This window comes from Cyphomyrmex costatus, unplaced genomic scaffold (genome assembly GCF_001594065.2).
Source record: "Cyphomyrmex costatus isolate MS0001 unplaced genomic scaffold, Ccosl1.0 scaffold67, whole genome shotgun sequence".
In the NCBI taxonomy this organism is placed as follows: domain Eukaryota; kingdom Metazoa; phylum Arthropoda; class Insecta; order Hymenoptera; family Formicidae; genus Cyphomyrmex; species Cyphomyrmex costatus.
The window spans coordinates 265,466-282,880 of record NW_017280233.1 but is presented as its reverse complement, the minus strand read 5'-3'; the positions used below and the strand labels follow the sequence as shown (position 1 = coordinate 282,880).

General features: G+C 38.0%; 1 protein-coding gene across 3 annotated transcripts in view; it reads right to left on the bottom strand.

Annotated features, from left to right (window-relative positions):
* Dip-C (dipeptidase C) overlaps nucleotides 1-17,415 on the bottom strand; it is a 22,093-nt gene extending 4,678 nt beyond the window's left edge. For 2 of the 3 annotated variants that reach the window (XM_018547692.1, XM_018547691.1), the window contains exons 1-5: nucleotides 17,185-17,415; nucleotides 12,445-12,649; nucleotides 6,331-6,570; nucleotides 408-469; nucleotides 273-317 (exon numbers count right to left, since the gene is read on the bottom strand). In XM_018547692.1, coding sequence (XP_018403194.1) covers nucleotides 273-317; nucleotides 408-469; nucleotides 6,331-6,570; nucleotides 12,445-12,649; nucleotides 17,185-17,213 — 581 coding nt within the window. In that variant the 5' untranslated portion in view covers nucleotides 17,214-17,415. Of the gene's footprint in view, nucleotides 1-272; nucleotides 318-407; nucleotides 470-6,330; nucleotides 6,571-12,444; nucleotides 12,650-13,134; nucleotides 13,208-17,184 lie in introns of those variants that run through there. The other variant, XM_018547693.1, reaches the window with a different exon arrangement.

The window sequence follows — 17,415 nt, the reverse complement described above, 5'->3', positions numbered from 1 at the left end:
CTCTCTCTCTCTCTCTCTCTCTCTCTCTCTCTCTCTCTCTCTCTCTCTCTGCAGTATAAAATTGTATTTTCTTGTTGTTAATTTTATTATGTTTTATAATCACTCTTGTTGCTTTGTACATGCATTAACGCTGTATTCATTTGTACGTTCTTAAAGGATCCCTAGAATGATAATTAATGCTTTCTCTTTCTCTCTTTCTATCTCTCTCTCCCTCTGCTGCACTTAGAATAATAAAATTGATTATCCGGGCGAAAGAAAATCGATATACTTACCACTCGCATATCGCTGGATACAAGTGCTCAAGATTCACCTGGAATCTACGACAAAAAAAATTCGTAATTAAGTTATGTAACGGCCGCAAGCTATGTTTTTATTTTAACGTAATTCATACTTATGTTAGTACTTACTTGTCGATACCATCGAAAATCGTCTCGCGCGTTGTCAGTCCACTGTCGCTGTTTCTGCCGTTCTGCAATGCGCAAAAGAGAGAAAAGGAACGACAATCGTAATCGGGTTTGCCGCAGTTTGAGCAGCACAGCAATGTACACACCAACAACGTGCGAGCGGGTCAAAGTAAAAGCAAGCCTTACGTAATTTGAATTCAAGTCAGAATAGAGAAAGCAGTCCTCATCCGGTCGAAGGCGAATAAACAAACGTTTTCTGTGCCATTGATTTCTGCGTCCACGGAAGGACGTGATAAAGTTACTTATTTCACGCGAATGATAACGTCCGCATAAATTCTTAATGCGTCATGCATTAATTAAATGATTAATCGGCCACATAATACTCGAGTCTGAAATATCAATTTTCTCAATGCGATAATTTTAAATTCTATCCGCTTATGTGACAAGCAGGGTATACAAGTTTGTGTACAAATTGTATGTGGTTCTTTTACATATGCTATATAACAGGTTCCTTGCACAAAGAGTCGATTTTTGCACGTCGAATTATGCACCTGTGTAATGACGCCAGCGAGTGCTTTTTTGCGCACGTTTGCGATATTGGAGAGCATTAATCGGTTTTCGCTGAGGAACAAAAAGTGTTCGGTCCGCTAAATAGCGAATACCACGCCACGAATGTGTTTGTCAGCATTTGTAGTATCGGATATTGCAAAAGGCCGCGCAACGTGTCGCATAAAAATATATACGGCTATAGCAATACTAATATACGGTTGCAATGTAATGATAATTAGAGTCGCGCGAACGTGTGGTCGGTCTACGAGAAACAAGTGTTTATCAATGCTGAGAACTAGTATAAATAAGTTGTTGCGGCAGCGAGCTATTTACTTTACCAGGCCCTGGCAGATTAAACGTGTAATTAACACATGTAACATTGCAGCACTTGATAGCGCGATATCGCGTGGCATGTCGCGGCGGAAATATAAATATTTATCATAATTTATGATCTCACTTATATCTATTTCCATCTGAAACAATTTGTATAAGCTTTCTCATCAGTAAGTTTCGAACGACGTTTTTTTTGTATCATTTTATAAAGGTCAAATGCGGTAACCTCGGTCTCTATAATTAGATATTTTATTCTGTAGCACACGTGTGCTACCGCTAAGCATGAAAGGTTGCATTGTGACTAACCCGTCATCGATTATATACCCGTGCCTATTTCTGCTGAACGGACCACGACTTTAATCTTGTGCCCACCGCAGGGATCATGATGTAACCCCCTGTGACCGTACAGTTCCAAAACTTGTATCATTTGCCATGCAGATTATTGTAGATACTCGCAGTCCATCGGCAATCATAAATTTCTAAACCGATACTGATCGAACGACTACATGCGCGACGACAAGACCGTGGAGGTATTAACGAGTTTCGTGTATATGCAATAAATTGTGCACATCAAGCTTAACTTTGACAAGTTCTTACAAATTTCAATGACCAAGTTTTTCAAGATGAATGTGAAATTGAATACGAATAGGAAGAACGATTTTGCCAAAGTATTTAAAGTTTTATATATTTAGATAGGTACAGATCTAAAAATAATTTTGTAGAAAAATCAAGCACGATATGAGCAATATTGCAAAAAAGTTTTGTCATTCCAGCATCCAATTTGAGTGAACTCCACATAATAATTTTGCTATAATCGAGCAAAATTATTTTCAAATCTACCTGATATAAATTTTTAGATCCATCAACAAAACTTCTTTTCGTGTATATATTGTATTTCGGTTGATTAAAAAATCGAAAACAAACGAAATTCAAGATTTCGTCACGGTCTTTTATGATATTATATCATAAAAGACTCACGGTAATGTATGCACCTGCACGATAAACACGTTGATTTTGGTAGTATTATTCCAATCGTCATGAATCATTTTGTTTCCATTCGTGTTTATCAGCCATTAAATTAGCTTTGTCATGCATGAATATCGCATTGTCAAGTGATAATCGGCTTGGCAAGCTGCATTGTTTGCAAACAATATTCAGTGGTATAATAAATGATTAAAGACTAAGAATGTAATTTAATACTAACGATTTGACGACTCTAGAATAAACAGTAATTAATTATCGCATACTGTTACTATATATATCATGTTTATATACACACATATTATATATATATAACAAATACATTGATTGCATAATACTTAAAACGGAAACATTAAAAATGCGAGATATCTCATTCGTGTTGCAACTACCATAGAAATATTTGATCATGTAATATACATTGTACGACTGTTACGTTAATCTTTAAAAATAAACCAAACGATTGAATGTCGAGTTACGCGTTCCTCTAAAATAAATATAAAAAAAAGTTCTCGATTACATGAAACGTTGCGTCAATATTATATTTAACAAAACGCAGACTGGTTCGGTTTCGTGAACAAATTGACAAATAGATTTCGACGTTAGTAGAATTATTTCTCGAGAGAGAGAGAGAGAGAGAGAGAGAGAGAGAGAGAGGGAGAGAGAAAAGATTATTGGCTTACTTATAACAGAGTAAAGGTAAGATATTATTGTAAAAATAGCGGGACGCAAAAGTTGTATGGATGAACTCTTTGGAAACGTGAGCCATAATATTAAATAATGTGAAATCTCGAAGTATTTCGTGAGAAAGTTTCATGATGCTGATCTCCATTTTACACATGTTGAACGTTCTCACACGTATTTCGGAATAATGTAAGAGGTTGTGATTGCCTTGCGGCAAACACCGTATATTGTTCTATTTATTATTAATGTCTGTCGTCTCTGCACGTTTCAGCAAAATAACATTTTCCGCGAAGACATTAAATATTGATTTTTCCCAGTTTCGCAGCAATTCGATTTATCGAGCGACACTGGAAATAGAGAGAAGATTCAAGGCCGGAGTCTACGTGGCACTGCTATTCATCAGCGTCTATGTGCTAACACACAGACCAGTCTGGGAATGGATCCCGGTAAACAGTAGAAATAACGAAACTCATCTCGAGTCCACATACCAAGATATAGTCCCGCAAAATAAAATATCTCGATATTAGACATTTTGCTTCGTCAGTGCTGGCTAATGTAAACAACCATCGTGTTGTTTCACGAAGTTTTACGATGAATTCGTAGAAACGGGTGTAGAATACAGCCGAATCGATTTTCAATAGCCAATAGTGGTATGGACAGCAATTTAAATGACCTGTCTCATAACTATTGTGGAGCATTAACGATATATACGAGCTTATGTTTTCGATCGAATCGATCGCACAAACAGCTCTATGTCAATCTGACGGGATGAGTAACGTGCGTTATATACAACACAATGAGCACATCTCAATGAGCTCAAGTCGGCCAATAATCGCGCGTTACGATTCCTGGAAAACACCACCATTTCACCGCACACAAGAGACATTCTGAATTTCCTGGTTTCACGTAAACCATGCGAATGGAATCGCTTAATGCACACCGCACGGGATCGCAAAATGCTCTAAATTGCCTCAAATTGACTTAAATTGCGAGATTCCGCGTAATACCGGTATATCAGTAAAACTAGTTTCGCGAATTTGCCGAATATCTTATAGCTTTACTATCGCGACGCACAAGTCGCTTACACGAGGAAAATTGCAAAAAATAACCATAAAAATATAATGCACCGGACAAAAAATTGCACATGTCTCTAAATTTTGTATTTTCCGCGATAATTAATGCTTTTTGTTAATAACGATAATTGGTATAGCTATTATAAACTACTATATCACAATAACGTTATCGTAAGAGCTAATAGGACTTGCACAGTTTTTAAAAATATTCTAGACAAGAACTAATGTGTGACTTGCATAATTTTCAAAAATATTCTAGACAAAAAAGAAATTTTTATCTAAAAATTAAATTTAAGAAATTTAACAAATCTAAAGAATATGTACATTTTTTTAATGTTAAATATATCCATAGATACTATCTGAGTAAGCTTGTCATTTTATCGTTTTTGGTATGAATACAAATAGAACGTCTTTGTCCAAAGCCTCCTATTGTCCAAATAATCTTTATTTGAACATCCTACTATTCGAACAGTCTATTATCAGGACAGAGAATATCTCCTTGTAGAATACACTCCTTCTCTCTTTCTATTGAAACAACTATACTTCCTGCAGAAGATATGAAAGATAAATATCAGCTGACGGGAAACGTCAATACTGTGACTGAATTGAATAGAAAAAAAAAAAAGAAAAGATCTTCATAAAAATCTACTTGTGATCTTGGAAAATTACTTTCTGGAGTAAAGCGCTTTTTACATTGACCAACTTATTAACAATACGAATTATCTATATATTCCGATGTATACCTAGAGTATACTGAAAAGTTTAATACAGTTTACTGAAAATGGAGTACGAAGTATGTATTCCCGCATTGCTGGTTACAATCGATACGAGGCCGTGTCTTTTGGACTTCGTGACGCGAAATCTATTTGCGGCGCGGCGGCGCGCTATCAGATAAGCGTAACGTACTTGTAATCTACGGTTCAGATCGCTCGTAATATCTGCGCGGTCACCCAGTTACGTTGTCATTGATGCACCGCGGCTAGGGACAAATTGTTGCTCGTTAGATAACGATCGATTGAAAAATTTATCGGCTGTTTTTCATCCGAACACGATATCTGTGTCACAACGGAGCTATACGTAAATCGTCGTGAATCGATTATGTCTGTCTGTTGACAGGTTTTGCAGATACGAGGTCGTGGATAGAACAAATATTCTGCGTTATTATAGTCTCGTCGTTTAACATATCATCAGGCTTTAGAGTAAAAATGTTACACACGCGATCGTGTCATTTCTTCTTTTATAAACTGCCTCGGTTACGTTGCGCCGCTATTTATATATACATATTTTCTCTACCGCGATTTTCTAAACTATTATAAAATAGACCGAGAATAAACTGATTTAAGTCAGAGACACATAAAAGCAAACTGTAGAAAACGGAAAATAAATATGAGAATCCAAACATAACATAAATCGTCCGTCTTTCTCCATCACCCCGTCTCTGTTTTTCTTTAGGAGGGACGGTAAAAAAAATACATCGAAGTACTTGCATGCATCAAGTATTTGGCAAACGAACGTGTAGCGCGTATAGAGCTCGGCATAAGGAATGCATTCTGGGATTCTGCTAAATCCACCATAATTCTAATCCGCGTAGCAACAAGGCGGCATTTAAACGCATGCACGCGGTATTATACGGCGGGATTTTTGCAAGTCCCATCTGTGCAGCGCGCGCAGAACAGGACTGGTAAGTCATCCCAGGCAAAGGCAACGTCAGACGATGCCCCCGACTCGGTAAACATTCGCCGAGTCGTGACAAATGCCGCGTCCGAATGAGGCGCATGCACTCGACGAATCTCGAATTGGAGATATGACAATGCGACAAAAATTCACGTACAGCGCGTTCGCATTCATCAAATGTTTGGTAAAGGAGAGCGTCACACATATTAATGCATGAAGCGGAGAGTCTCGCAAAACCAGACCGACCGACGCAACTTTCTCGACACATTGTAGAGGCAGACAGTCGCGAAGGAGGCGAAGGTAAACGTCACTCGAGGCATGCCGCGGTGAATCGCCTTATTGCGGGACACACACATGCGCATGGAAAAGAAGGGTGCTCAACTTGGGGATTCATCAACCTGACTGTTTTCTCTTTGTTTTTATTAACGACCATGTCGCGCGCGCGTTAGAGCAGCAAGAAACGAATATAATTTCAATCAAAGTCAGAGGAAAGAGTGTATAATCGGCATTGTAAAATCGTGATCGTCCCTAAGTTTGGACTATCCCAAGATTGAGTATACTCTCCTCTACCTAAGAAGAAGCAGCAAACAGGAAAGCGCAGCGAACCCGTCCATCTGTTCCCAGCCGCGACTTACCAGCGTAAGCAGGACTCGCGCTGACTTTTCCTTCAGCACGGACGCAATCTCGTCGGTATAATGAATCTCGTTCACGCCATATCGTTCCTTGAAGTCGTCCCGAGTATGCAGCTTGCCCTCCCAAATCGCGTACTCGGGTGGTAACCTCGGCACAAAGAGAATCGAGGCACCGGTGATCACGTCGATAGCGCCGTAACAGTCTGGCTCCTCCACGCCGAAGCACCATTGAAAGAAGGACTCCTGATAAAGAGAACAAATAAAACTATATACGAGCTGTGAAAGAGTACGGAAGTCGCAATAGCAATGCTGAATAATAGATAGGCTTCGGAAGAAGAACGTCGCGCGTAATAATAGCGGCGCAATATCGTCTATCATCTCTTTAAATATAACTAACTCTAGAAATAGTCTATAATAGCGTGACAGTATATTACTATCTAATGTACAAATACTTTCAACCTTATACAAGAGTAGAAACGTTGGATCACATAAAAATTATAAAACATAAATAAAAAGCCCGTAACAACGGAATAATGAAGAATGAAAAAGCGATACATATGCGATAAACGTTTCTCTTTTATTGCAAAATCGATAACCGCTTGCGTAATCGAGGTGAAGAACGGCGTCCAACGAGATGGAGAATGTCTGATGCAGCGGTGATATTTACGATTATTTCCACGCGTTCCCGTTCTCGCGGAGATGAGTTCCTTTCTCGAAATCGAATGTCGCGGTACTTATTCCTTCCAGACTTCCTCGTGCAAATAGGTCATCACGCGATATTACGTGAGAAATCGATGCTGGCTCGGCGCAGCGCACGCCAAGTATATTCCGACCGTGTTTAAGAAGATATCGCCAGGGCCACGTCATCGAGTCGATGTCCAGGTACCCGGTCGTCAAGGAGATTTTTCTCGACTTTTGATAGACGACGTTTCGCAATCATGCGAATCGACGTCCTAGAGCGTCCAGTCTCCTTCAAGGATACGGATCGCCGGCGAACGGAATTTCTCTTTGCTTTCAATCTTTTGTATTTCTATCTTCTTTTTTTTGCCTTAAACGCGATAAAAATACTACAGTGGATTCTCCGTGGCGATCTCACGCCCGGTCGGGTCTTGAATTCCCTCGGAGGCTTCGAAAAAGCTTGTACAGGAAACAGGATCACGCGAGTGTGTCCGCGCCGGCTTCCCCTTCGCCTGTGATGGCCGAAGCGGAAATGCCGTTCCTGGTTTCTACTGTTCGGTGCCGTTTTTATCAGTCGAACCGCCGAGATCGCATCACTCAAAGGCGTCTTTAAAGGATCTTCTCACCTTTTTATATTAAAATTCTAGACCCTTCTGGGATATGTGAAACATTTTTTGTGGCCTTAACGACAATAAAACTAACTGCAGTTTCCAAAAGAAAGAACGAAAAAATGGACAACATCGCGTTCAATAATACTGTATAAATGTAATATAAGTGTAATTATAATATTATGTTACTTTTAATTTGTGTTGATTGGATATATTTTAGAATCACTAAAATAATATTCGTCTCCCTTCTATTTATGTTAACCCTTTGTGTTTATACAAGTCGTGAATCTACGTTGGTTTCAATCTCAATGTTGATAAAAATAATACTTTAGTCCTACACTATATGTGTAAGAAAAACATGGATGGATGAGTGAAGTATATGGTAGGAACAATGTTTGTAAACCAAGTCTCATTCTTGTAAATGGCTTTGTAAATGTTGAAGAAAATAAAATTCTTCTTTTATTACCACTTTAGACCCGAATGGCATTTTTATTTATAAATTATAGTTTTCTCTAAACAAAATTTCACTCCCAATCAGTATTAGTAGACTGTTGAACAAACGGAATACAATCACATATGAAGAAGAGAGAGAGAGAAAAGAAATACGGCAGGTGCAGTTGCGAAGAGAACGAATCCACTGTATATACCTGATGCTATACAATATCGCGTCTTTAGCGACATTGGCGGAGGCAAGATCGCCGCCACCGCCGCCGCCGTTGCCATCGTCGCCGTGGTGAGTTCCGAAAAATCCGGCAGATCGGAATTCCAAGGGTGAAGCGATGAGAAATGAACCGAGCGAGCCCGTGCGAGTCGTAACGCGTTGCGCCTTGTTGTGTTTGGGTTCAAGAGCTAGGCCATCTCACTCTCTCCGTCTCCTGGTCGCTCTCGGGCTCTCATTTCCGTCCGATGCCGAGAGAAACGAGGACGGGGATGAGGGAATAAGAGAGTAAGAGAACATCTTGAGAACGATCAGGTCAACGCGCTCTCTCGGCGCAGCCAGCAGGTATTATCTTAAAGAAGTTCTGTGTATATATAGATATATACAGCAGCACGATAGAGTGTGTATCTCGCAGTAGAGATAATATCTATTACTTTACCGCAGCTGCGTTTTATATAATAAAGCGTTGACGAATGATTTTTTATAGACTTTCTCGCGCCTTTTGTATGAAATATTCCTAAATATCAAAATAATTTTTTTTCTCTTTCTTTTTTCAAGTACAATTTTACAAAGTTTGATTAATTTGTTGAATTATTTAAGAACTATTATCATTATTATCTTCGCTAGGAGTGGCGCATGTATCAGACGGACAGTCAAGAACACAATGAGAATACGCATTAAAAAAGAATTCGGCGACGAAAGGGTTCCGTATTGATCGCAACATCGCGCAACAATAGCATCGCGATATCGAATTCAGCACGAGTACGTCGTTTTAACTCGTCGAGTGAGCGGAGCGAGCGCTGCGCACAAAGAAACGAGTGGTGCATGCTATTCGCCAAATTAGAAACTGGAACACCACCTTGATTGCATGCATGCGGGATGCTCCGCAGAAGCACCGGATGTACCAGTCGTGAATTCAACAAATTTCCCATCGACTCTTTTCTATAGAAATTATCTGTGAAATCTGCTGTTGCCCTACCTTTGTCGTTAAATATTCTTAAAACGAAAACATAAATTACATTAGTATCAATTTCCTAGCTCAAAATTGCAATGTAAATAATAAAATTAGTAAAAAGGCCAAATTGAATAGAGCCAGACTTAAAACTAATTTATTAAGACGTTAAGAAAGGATTAAAACTGGGGTTATTCATTAATATACAATGCACGGAACGTTTCGACTATATTAAGCCTTCTACGTTCCATATATTGTACATTAATAAATAACTAGTTTTAATCATCTTAATCTATTCAAATGTTTTGACCTTTCTCTCAGAGAGAGAGAGAGAGAGAGAGAGAGAGAGAGAGAGAGAGAAATGTAATTTATAATAAAATTGGTAGAGACCAATTTTATTATAAATTACATTTCTCTATTACGACCATTAAAATAACTGATACTTGGAAGTGAATGGATGAAGATATACAATTCTCTCTAAGCTCATAAACTCGGCACAAATGTCGCTTGGGAAGATTAACAATGACGCAAGCGTAGCACAAATTCGAGCTGGTCTGAGACATATCGAGATAATATTCACGCTATAAAAACCATAGCGCATTAAAAAAAAAACGTAACCAGCAAAACTGAAACAAGAATCCCCCAGTCGAATGCTCTTCTTGTAAATTTACTTCGCTCAAGTTCCGTTTTTTTCACAAGTCAACCGCAAAGATACCATCTTCGTTGCGTTTATAATTTCTATTTTTTCTCCGACATATGAAAATTTACCGTACGAATTTACCGTAAAGCAGAATGATCTCGTAGGCGAGGAGTAATTTGGGTCGAATTGTGTAGCCATGTTTAACGCTGAGTACGTTGAATGCGTATGATTATCAATCCGATGTTACACTGAATGCAACATACATCAGATTAGAACGTAGTTACATACCCACCTAACTGAATAACGCCTCATGAATTACATGTTGGTTTATGAATTAGAGAGTAATTTATATACGCGAAATGATGAAAAGCACTGGAACATTATTTTTAGATGTTTACAATAGCTGTAACTTCAACAAACAAATTCTGAGCAATGTAAGCGGTTAGTACTTGTATAAGCACACAAAGATCGCTCGCTGAGCGTCGAATACAATCGGCTCGAGTTCTACGGCATATATTTCACACGGGAATACGGTCAGAATATATTTTAACATACACACCTGGCACGCTCAGCAAAAATCTTTTCGCGCTTATATTCTCTCATTAAATAAAATACGAGTTTAAAAATGTAGAAAAACATGAAATGTAAATAAAAGACAAAAATATCACTTTTTTTGTTACAATATAACTCAAAAACAGTTTTCCAGACAATTAGTTTAAATATTTTAATTCATGAAAATTTAATAATTTTAATTTTGAAATGCAATTTTTATGTAAATGTTGATCGTGAATGAGTCAAAGTATATTTAAAATGTTTCTTCTTGTTCTCTTTTAGCAAACAACTAAAAAAGAATGATCTTTTAATTATATGTTGATGTTGCAGCAAATGAGCGATATACATGTAAATAAATAGGAAACGTGTGTATGTGTTTAATGTAGGTAAATAAGTTTTTAGCACAGTCAAGAAATACCAAGGAAATAGATGGAACAAAATTTTACTTGACCACCCAGTGAAAAATTCACGGTCACTAGCTAAACAAAGCGCAGCTTTGGAGCACGGACGGATGAACGAAGCGGCCGGTATGTTTTTGTAGAGAATGCTCCGTCCGAACGGTACCTCAGTTCTAGTAAAGCGGGTTTTAAAGGCAATCTGCCAGAGCATTCGTCTGCACGCCAGGAGCGTGTCTCGACCGGATCGTCGCGTCGATTCTCGGTTCGTGCTTTGATGAGAACGTGTTTTTGACGGTGTAAATGCAGCGGAACTCCACATGCCAGAATAGTCCAGTGGAGCGGTTAGTTATTTATGTGAAAGGCGAGAGTTCATAAACTCCCAAACAGCTACTCCCGACAGAAATCTCCCTGTCATTCTGCCGCATTATTATCGCCGCGTATGTTTCGCACGGAAAATTAATCTTAGAAAATGTGAGAGTTCAGAGAAAGAAACGCAGGTCACTGCATTATAACAAAAATTAGATAATAGAGCAAAGTAGAATATTACATTGGAGGACAAATCATATGCTCGTGGAAATAGGCATACTCTTATTTTATAAGACTTCCACGATATTTATCGTGCGATAAAACACGCTAGATAATAATATTTGATTTTCGCATCTCGTGAAACCTGATATCAGTCAGACTGTGTCGAGTAAAAACCCTCAAAAAATTTTATTACAATGAATTACAAACAAGTTAGTGCAAGACAACGTAAATAATACTTTTCTCTTTGCGTTTAATTAATTTTTTATCGTTCGTTTTCTCCAGTATTAGCTTCATGTTATTTTTCAATATGGAATAAATATCTTAATAATAAAAAGTAAAAAAATTTTTCTTTAATATAATTATTCAAATGTCAATGTATTTTCGCGCAAAGTTTAAACACGTTAATTAATTTCAGCACATCTTAAGCTTTTGTGTACATTCATCATGCCAAAATCTTATCGATGACTAATTATTTATTATCCAACATGCGTTTCGTATCAATTGCAGTCATGTAGTGATAAACAATCCAAGTTCGGCGAATTCAATTCGCAACTGTATTTGTTCGCGCGGTTTTACAATCTCCTTGGTGAAATAAATCTAATTAACTTTCTCACACCGATGGTAACTACTATTAAATACCTTGCAGCGAAGTTCAATTGTCTTTACGGTCGTTACTCCGGCAGGAAGGTGTCGGAATAAATAGTCGTAAAAGTCGGACCACGTAATTGCGGTTAAATCTTCGGAATTCCTCCATCAGTCACAATCTTTGCTTTTACACGGTGTTTCTGAGAGATCAGACAAAAAAAGGCGATTTTTCCTTTTTTTTTTTTTTTTTATCACATTGTTCTTTTACGGACAAAATTTTTAGTAAAGAAATATTTCTTCCGATAAAACTGCCGAACTTTAGAAATCACGTTTAGATTCGTATTTAAATGCAAAATTAAAATCCAAAATTGCACTGGTCTCCTAAAATAAAAAAAAAAAACTTTCGCGCGTCCTGCTCGAAAAATTTGGATCTTGCGCGTGTTATACTCAAATTAATTACATTTCCATCAATTTAACAAAGAGCATAATATATTGTAATAGCATGTAAGTATACGCACCTGTCTGAAAGGCCAATTTGTGTCCGTGTCGTTAAAGGGAACATTCACGCCACCTTGAAGAACGATGAAAGTGCCTGGGGCCCAGCGGGTTTCATTCGGTTTTGCTTTGAGACGTGAGACGAGTCGTTGACGATTATCGCGAAAAAGGAACATGGGCACTTTTAAGGTCTCACAGTTCCGCCAAAAGTGAGGTTTCCTGACGCATCTAAAATTACAACTCTTGCATTAGTAAAACATTATCGAGAAACGATTGCATTTAATCAATTACATTAATAAGAAATAAGAATGTTCCAATTTCGTATTGAAACTTGTTTAACGCTACCCTAAATTTCGAGTTATTATTGAAAGTCATAAATAAAGATAAGACTCTGAATAGAATTTGATTCTGACGTTACGATACGTTGTTCGCAAATAATTACTTTGCTTCCGATAAAATCACTAAAACTTTCTAAAAAGAAAGTAGCCAAGCGTTTATTGCTCCATCCATTTTAGTTCATCAATGCCTCTACTTTTACAGCGGCCTTAGAACAGTATATTTAGATGACTCATAAGAGTTACATCATAAAAATGATAAAGCATCATCATCATAGTAAGGCTTTAGATAAAAAAATTTCAAAACAAGAATACAATACAATTGATGATACATGCAAAAATAGAGCTGACGCGCACAAAGTATAATACTTTACTTACAATCGAATTAATCTTGTGCACGTCTTGACATCTTTCTTGTGCCGATTTGTCGCGGCTTCGATTTGAATAAATTTCGAACAAAGATAATTCAACGTGCGAGAAGGTGAAAAAACACGTAAAACAAAACGGCCAGTGACCGTTTTAATGAGCATATTCGTTTAAAAATAACACAATTTCAACAGATAGAATGTGGAACGCTCGTTCCAGTAAAGATTTTTGAAAGAATATTATTTGTTTTTATTTAAAAATTTCAATAATATATATTTCTATTATTTCTATATCATCTCGGAATTTTTCCAAGAAAAAGTTATATCGCTATATTACTGAATGAGGATCGCGTTTCAGTGATGAAAGAACGAAGACTCTCGTGACATCTGTAATAAGACCGCGCGTTGTAAGACAACATGCTCGATATTTGGCGTCTAGTAATTACACAGTATGAGCATAAATAGAACACTCGAGACGCGACGTGTATTCTTACAAAGAAGCAAGAGAGAGAGAGAGAGAGAAGTGGTTTCGTGCGGCCTCGCGTATACGTATTCGGTTCGTATTTTAAGCCGTGTCATTGGACGACTCGCGTCTCTTGACTGACACAATTCTTGTTCTACTATATATTCCCTCGAGACGAAACGCGTGACAGCGAGCACAGGAAACTTAGAGCGTGCTAACGAGATACATGCGCGGTAACGTGTATACCGTACGCTATACTTAACCCCCTACAACCCCATGTCACACGCGAGTTTAAGCTTCCCCAAATTCCGCACGTACACTAATTTAGCCGCACAGCATCGTGCATCACTTTTAATGTCTACACGAAAATTATATTTAACCTGGCAGTGACAACCGAAGAGCGAAAGAGAGGAAAAAAAATGAGAGCGAAAGAGAAAAAGTATGCAACTATATATATGTAAATGCACGACAATTCGATGTTATCATATCGATTTTCCTTGATGCGAATGACATCGTATGTAAACGAGAACGGATTTATAAATTGCTTAATTATCTTTATCTCTATTAAGAATTTAAATAAGATATAGATGGAGATAACTAGATATAGCGTTTATTAACATTCTAGAGTCCTCTAAGAATATAGGAATAATAAACTCAAAGAAAGAAGAAAAGAAAGAAGCAAATTAAAAGAAAATAAAAAATAAAAAACGGTAACAAAATAATAATACAAAAAATAAGAACAAAAATAAAATCAATAAGAACCAAAATTATAAATATAAGGAGAAATAAAGAGAGAGAGAGAGAGAGAGAGAGAGAGAGAAGGAAATAATTTAAATATTATATGGTAGGCTCTTTAAAGATACAAATTGACAAGCACAGAAGAAAAAAAATACAGTTCACACAATAAAAATAATAATGATAATTATGAAATAACAACAGAGAGCAAGAGAAAGAAAGAGAATTATTATATCAAGGGTTCTCCTTTCAGGCGCTATAAACAAAAAAAGAAAGAAATAGAGAGTTACTACTTGACATTGAACAATACGTTCTGGTCGCGAAAGCAGTGAAAACATCGCGGATTAGACGTGCAATCAATGTCTTCTATTAGCTTTACGCTGTCGTCAACTTTCCTTGAGTTTACGTACGCAAATGCGTCATCGGCATCGCCGTAAAAACGCGCCTGAGACACGAAAATTCCGCGTGAACATTCTCCGAGTAAAGCATTCCAGACGCAACACTAGCAAGTCTACAGTCGTATGTTAATTATTAACTTGGTTTCATCGGCATAAATAAAATGTGCATCGTGTTCGATATGAATTTTTTATAAGATAAAATAAACACACGTGAAAAAAATTATATATCAGCTGAATAACCAGCGCGATGACGGTCAGTTCCATGAATTATTATTTTCCGAAATGTAACGTCGTAATACGTTGTACGACGTTACGTCATCTTTCCCCACTAAAGGGAAAAATTTACTTTGGTTATCTAATCACAGTGAGCAAAAAGATTACGTCGTTTTCCTCGACGATGCTGATTTACTTTACGTCGTTTTACTTGACGTTGCAACAATTTTTTTAGCTACATTATAATCGTATGTACTCTTATCATGCGACGTGTAGACAGACAAATAACAGCATTGTTTATCGACGAAAAAAGACAAAACGTGCCAGTTTAATATGTTACATAAAAACGTCAGTATTTAAGAAAAAAAAACACGGTAGGAACGTATGGTGCGACTCAAAATTTAGGGGCTTGCAAACAACGGCGATAACAACCCGTGTGCTGTTTTGTTTGCTGTAAGCGCGATACGACGTACATATCACATGACCGCAGCTGCAAAAAGAAAAAGTTAGATAGTACCTTGAACCTCGTTCTACTCCAGTTACGTCATCGAGAAACAGACTGGAGCAGATGTAGCAAGATTTCTGCTCCGAAATTTTGGAGCAGATATTTAATAACGTACGCTGTTAAACTTATAATGTCAAATTATACTGAATCTAAAATTAATTTTAATCATTTCTACAGGTCGCCACTGCTCAATAAAGTTAACTAACTAAAATAATTATATAATAATTTAATTCAAGATAATGTATCATGTTTTGATTCAAATTATAAACATATGAATATTTCAATTCATTTGGTTTAATGTTTACGTATGAATAATCAAGATGTTATGAATATCATTTACGTTGAAACTAATCATAGAAATAGGTTAATTTACATTTTGACACACATGAAAGTTAAAAATATTATTTAATTCAAGACGGACTATTTAAAGTGTTATCATTACTTCTTCGATATCTAACTTCGATATAACAGTGTATTTAACAATAAATGTATTTATTTTGCATTTTTTACAAGCAAAGGCAACTTCTCTAATCATTGAGTTACGTAAGAACTCACTCTGTTTCGTTCGTCATTTATTACCTTTAGTTATAATTTATACAAAGAAAACAGCGTAAGTAACGTGCAATGAAGCAGTTTTCCAGCAGTTTGAGAGAAAATGATTCGATTGAAACTTTGACTCCGTTTTGGAAGCGAGGCAGAGTGAGTTGATCAAATTGATCTATAAATAATTCGCAGAAAAGTTAAACGCTGATTTCGCGGAAACCGTTATGTAAAGAATGCAAAAAGTGTATATTTTTAAGAGAGGTCGCGCTTCCCTCGTGCGAAACGGCCGGCCACGTGCTTAGCATAATTACGGACAATGCAACGTAAACAACGCGTCATTAAATTCCGCACGCAAAGTCGGGCAACCTAGAAACCTTCTTAAGCGGACGTATTTTCTACGAAGAACTTCATTCTACTCCGCGAAATAAAGACACGTCACGACAACATAAGCGCTGCATGTAGTACAAGCCAGCTATACGCTCTCGTGAAATTATATTTTTCTTATGAAAATGGAACGTGTAATAAACCAAACTAATTAAGGGTTGCCAACAGCACTGCTGCTGTAGGGGAGAATCAATCAACCTCTGAAGAGACCTTCAATTATTTTGACCTACTACATGCAATGTTGCTACTTCTTTGTAGTAAGCCCAACCCATTCGTTACATCTCGTGCGAGTACTGTTATCAGACAGTCCAAGGGTCAACGCGAATCTAACGGAGCGCGGACGTGGCTAACCGCACGCATAACCTCAAAATCCGGCCAGGCTAGGTCAGAGGGATCAGGGAGGGAACGCGAGGGAATTGACAAATGGAAAGAGCGTGAAGCCAAGCATCGTCGACGATTTCGCAATTCGATTCGCGACCTATTCGCTCGAGTATTCTGTCGACCGCCTGCGTTGGGAAATCGCCGTAAACGCTCGCTCACGCAGCTTGAGACCGACGTGATTTCGAAAGGAGTTTGCGTCGTAAACACGAGAGAAGAGGGTTGCCTTTCAGCAATAACAGAGAGACGACACGGTGTATCATCCTTCTGTCGATGTAAATCGTTCTTGCGTCTCTTGCTGGAAAAACACTGGAAACGAAGTGAAGAACTCTCGCCGAAGAGTCCGAATATTCCCGAACGAATACGTTCGCTGCACGCAATTAAACCCACTTCCGCGAAGGGCAATGACACAGCGGAAACACATGGATGTGTATGTATACATACGAGTCCGCACGGCTGCATTCCGCCGCCATGTTGCTCGCTCGTAGGTGTTGTGTGCGCGTCGTCGCTGGCTGTCGTCGATAGTCGCCCCGTCTCGAAAGCGTGGCGAGCTATTAGAACCGACGGGAGCGGTCACTGCGCTGGGTTTGGACTTTCTTTATACGAACGCGGATCGTGCGTATCGGCTTCGTTATCGCGTGCGACGACACAACGATGCGCACATCTGACAGCTCG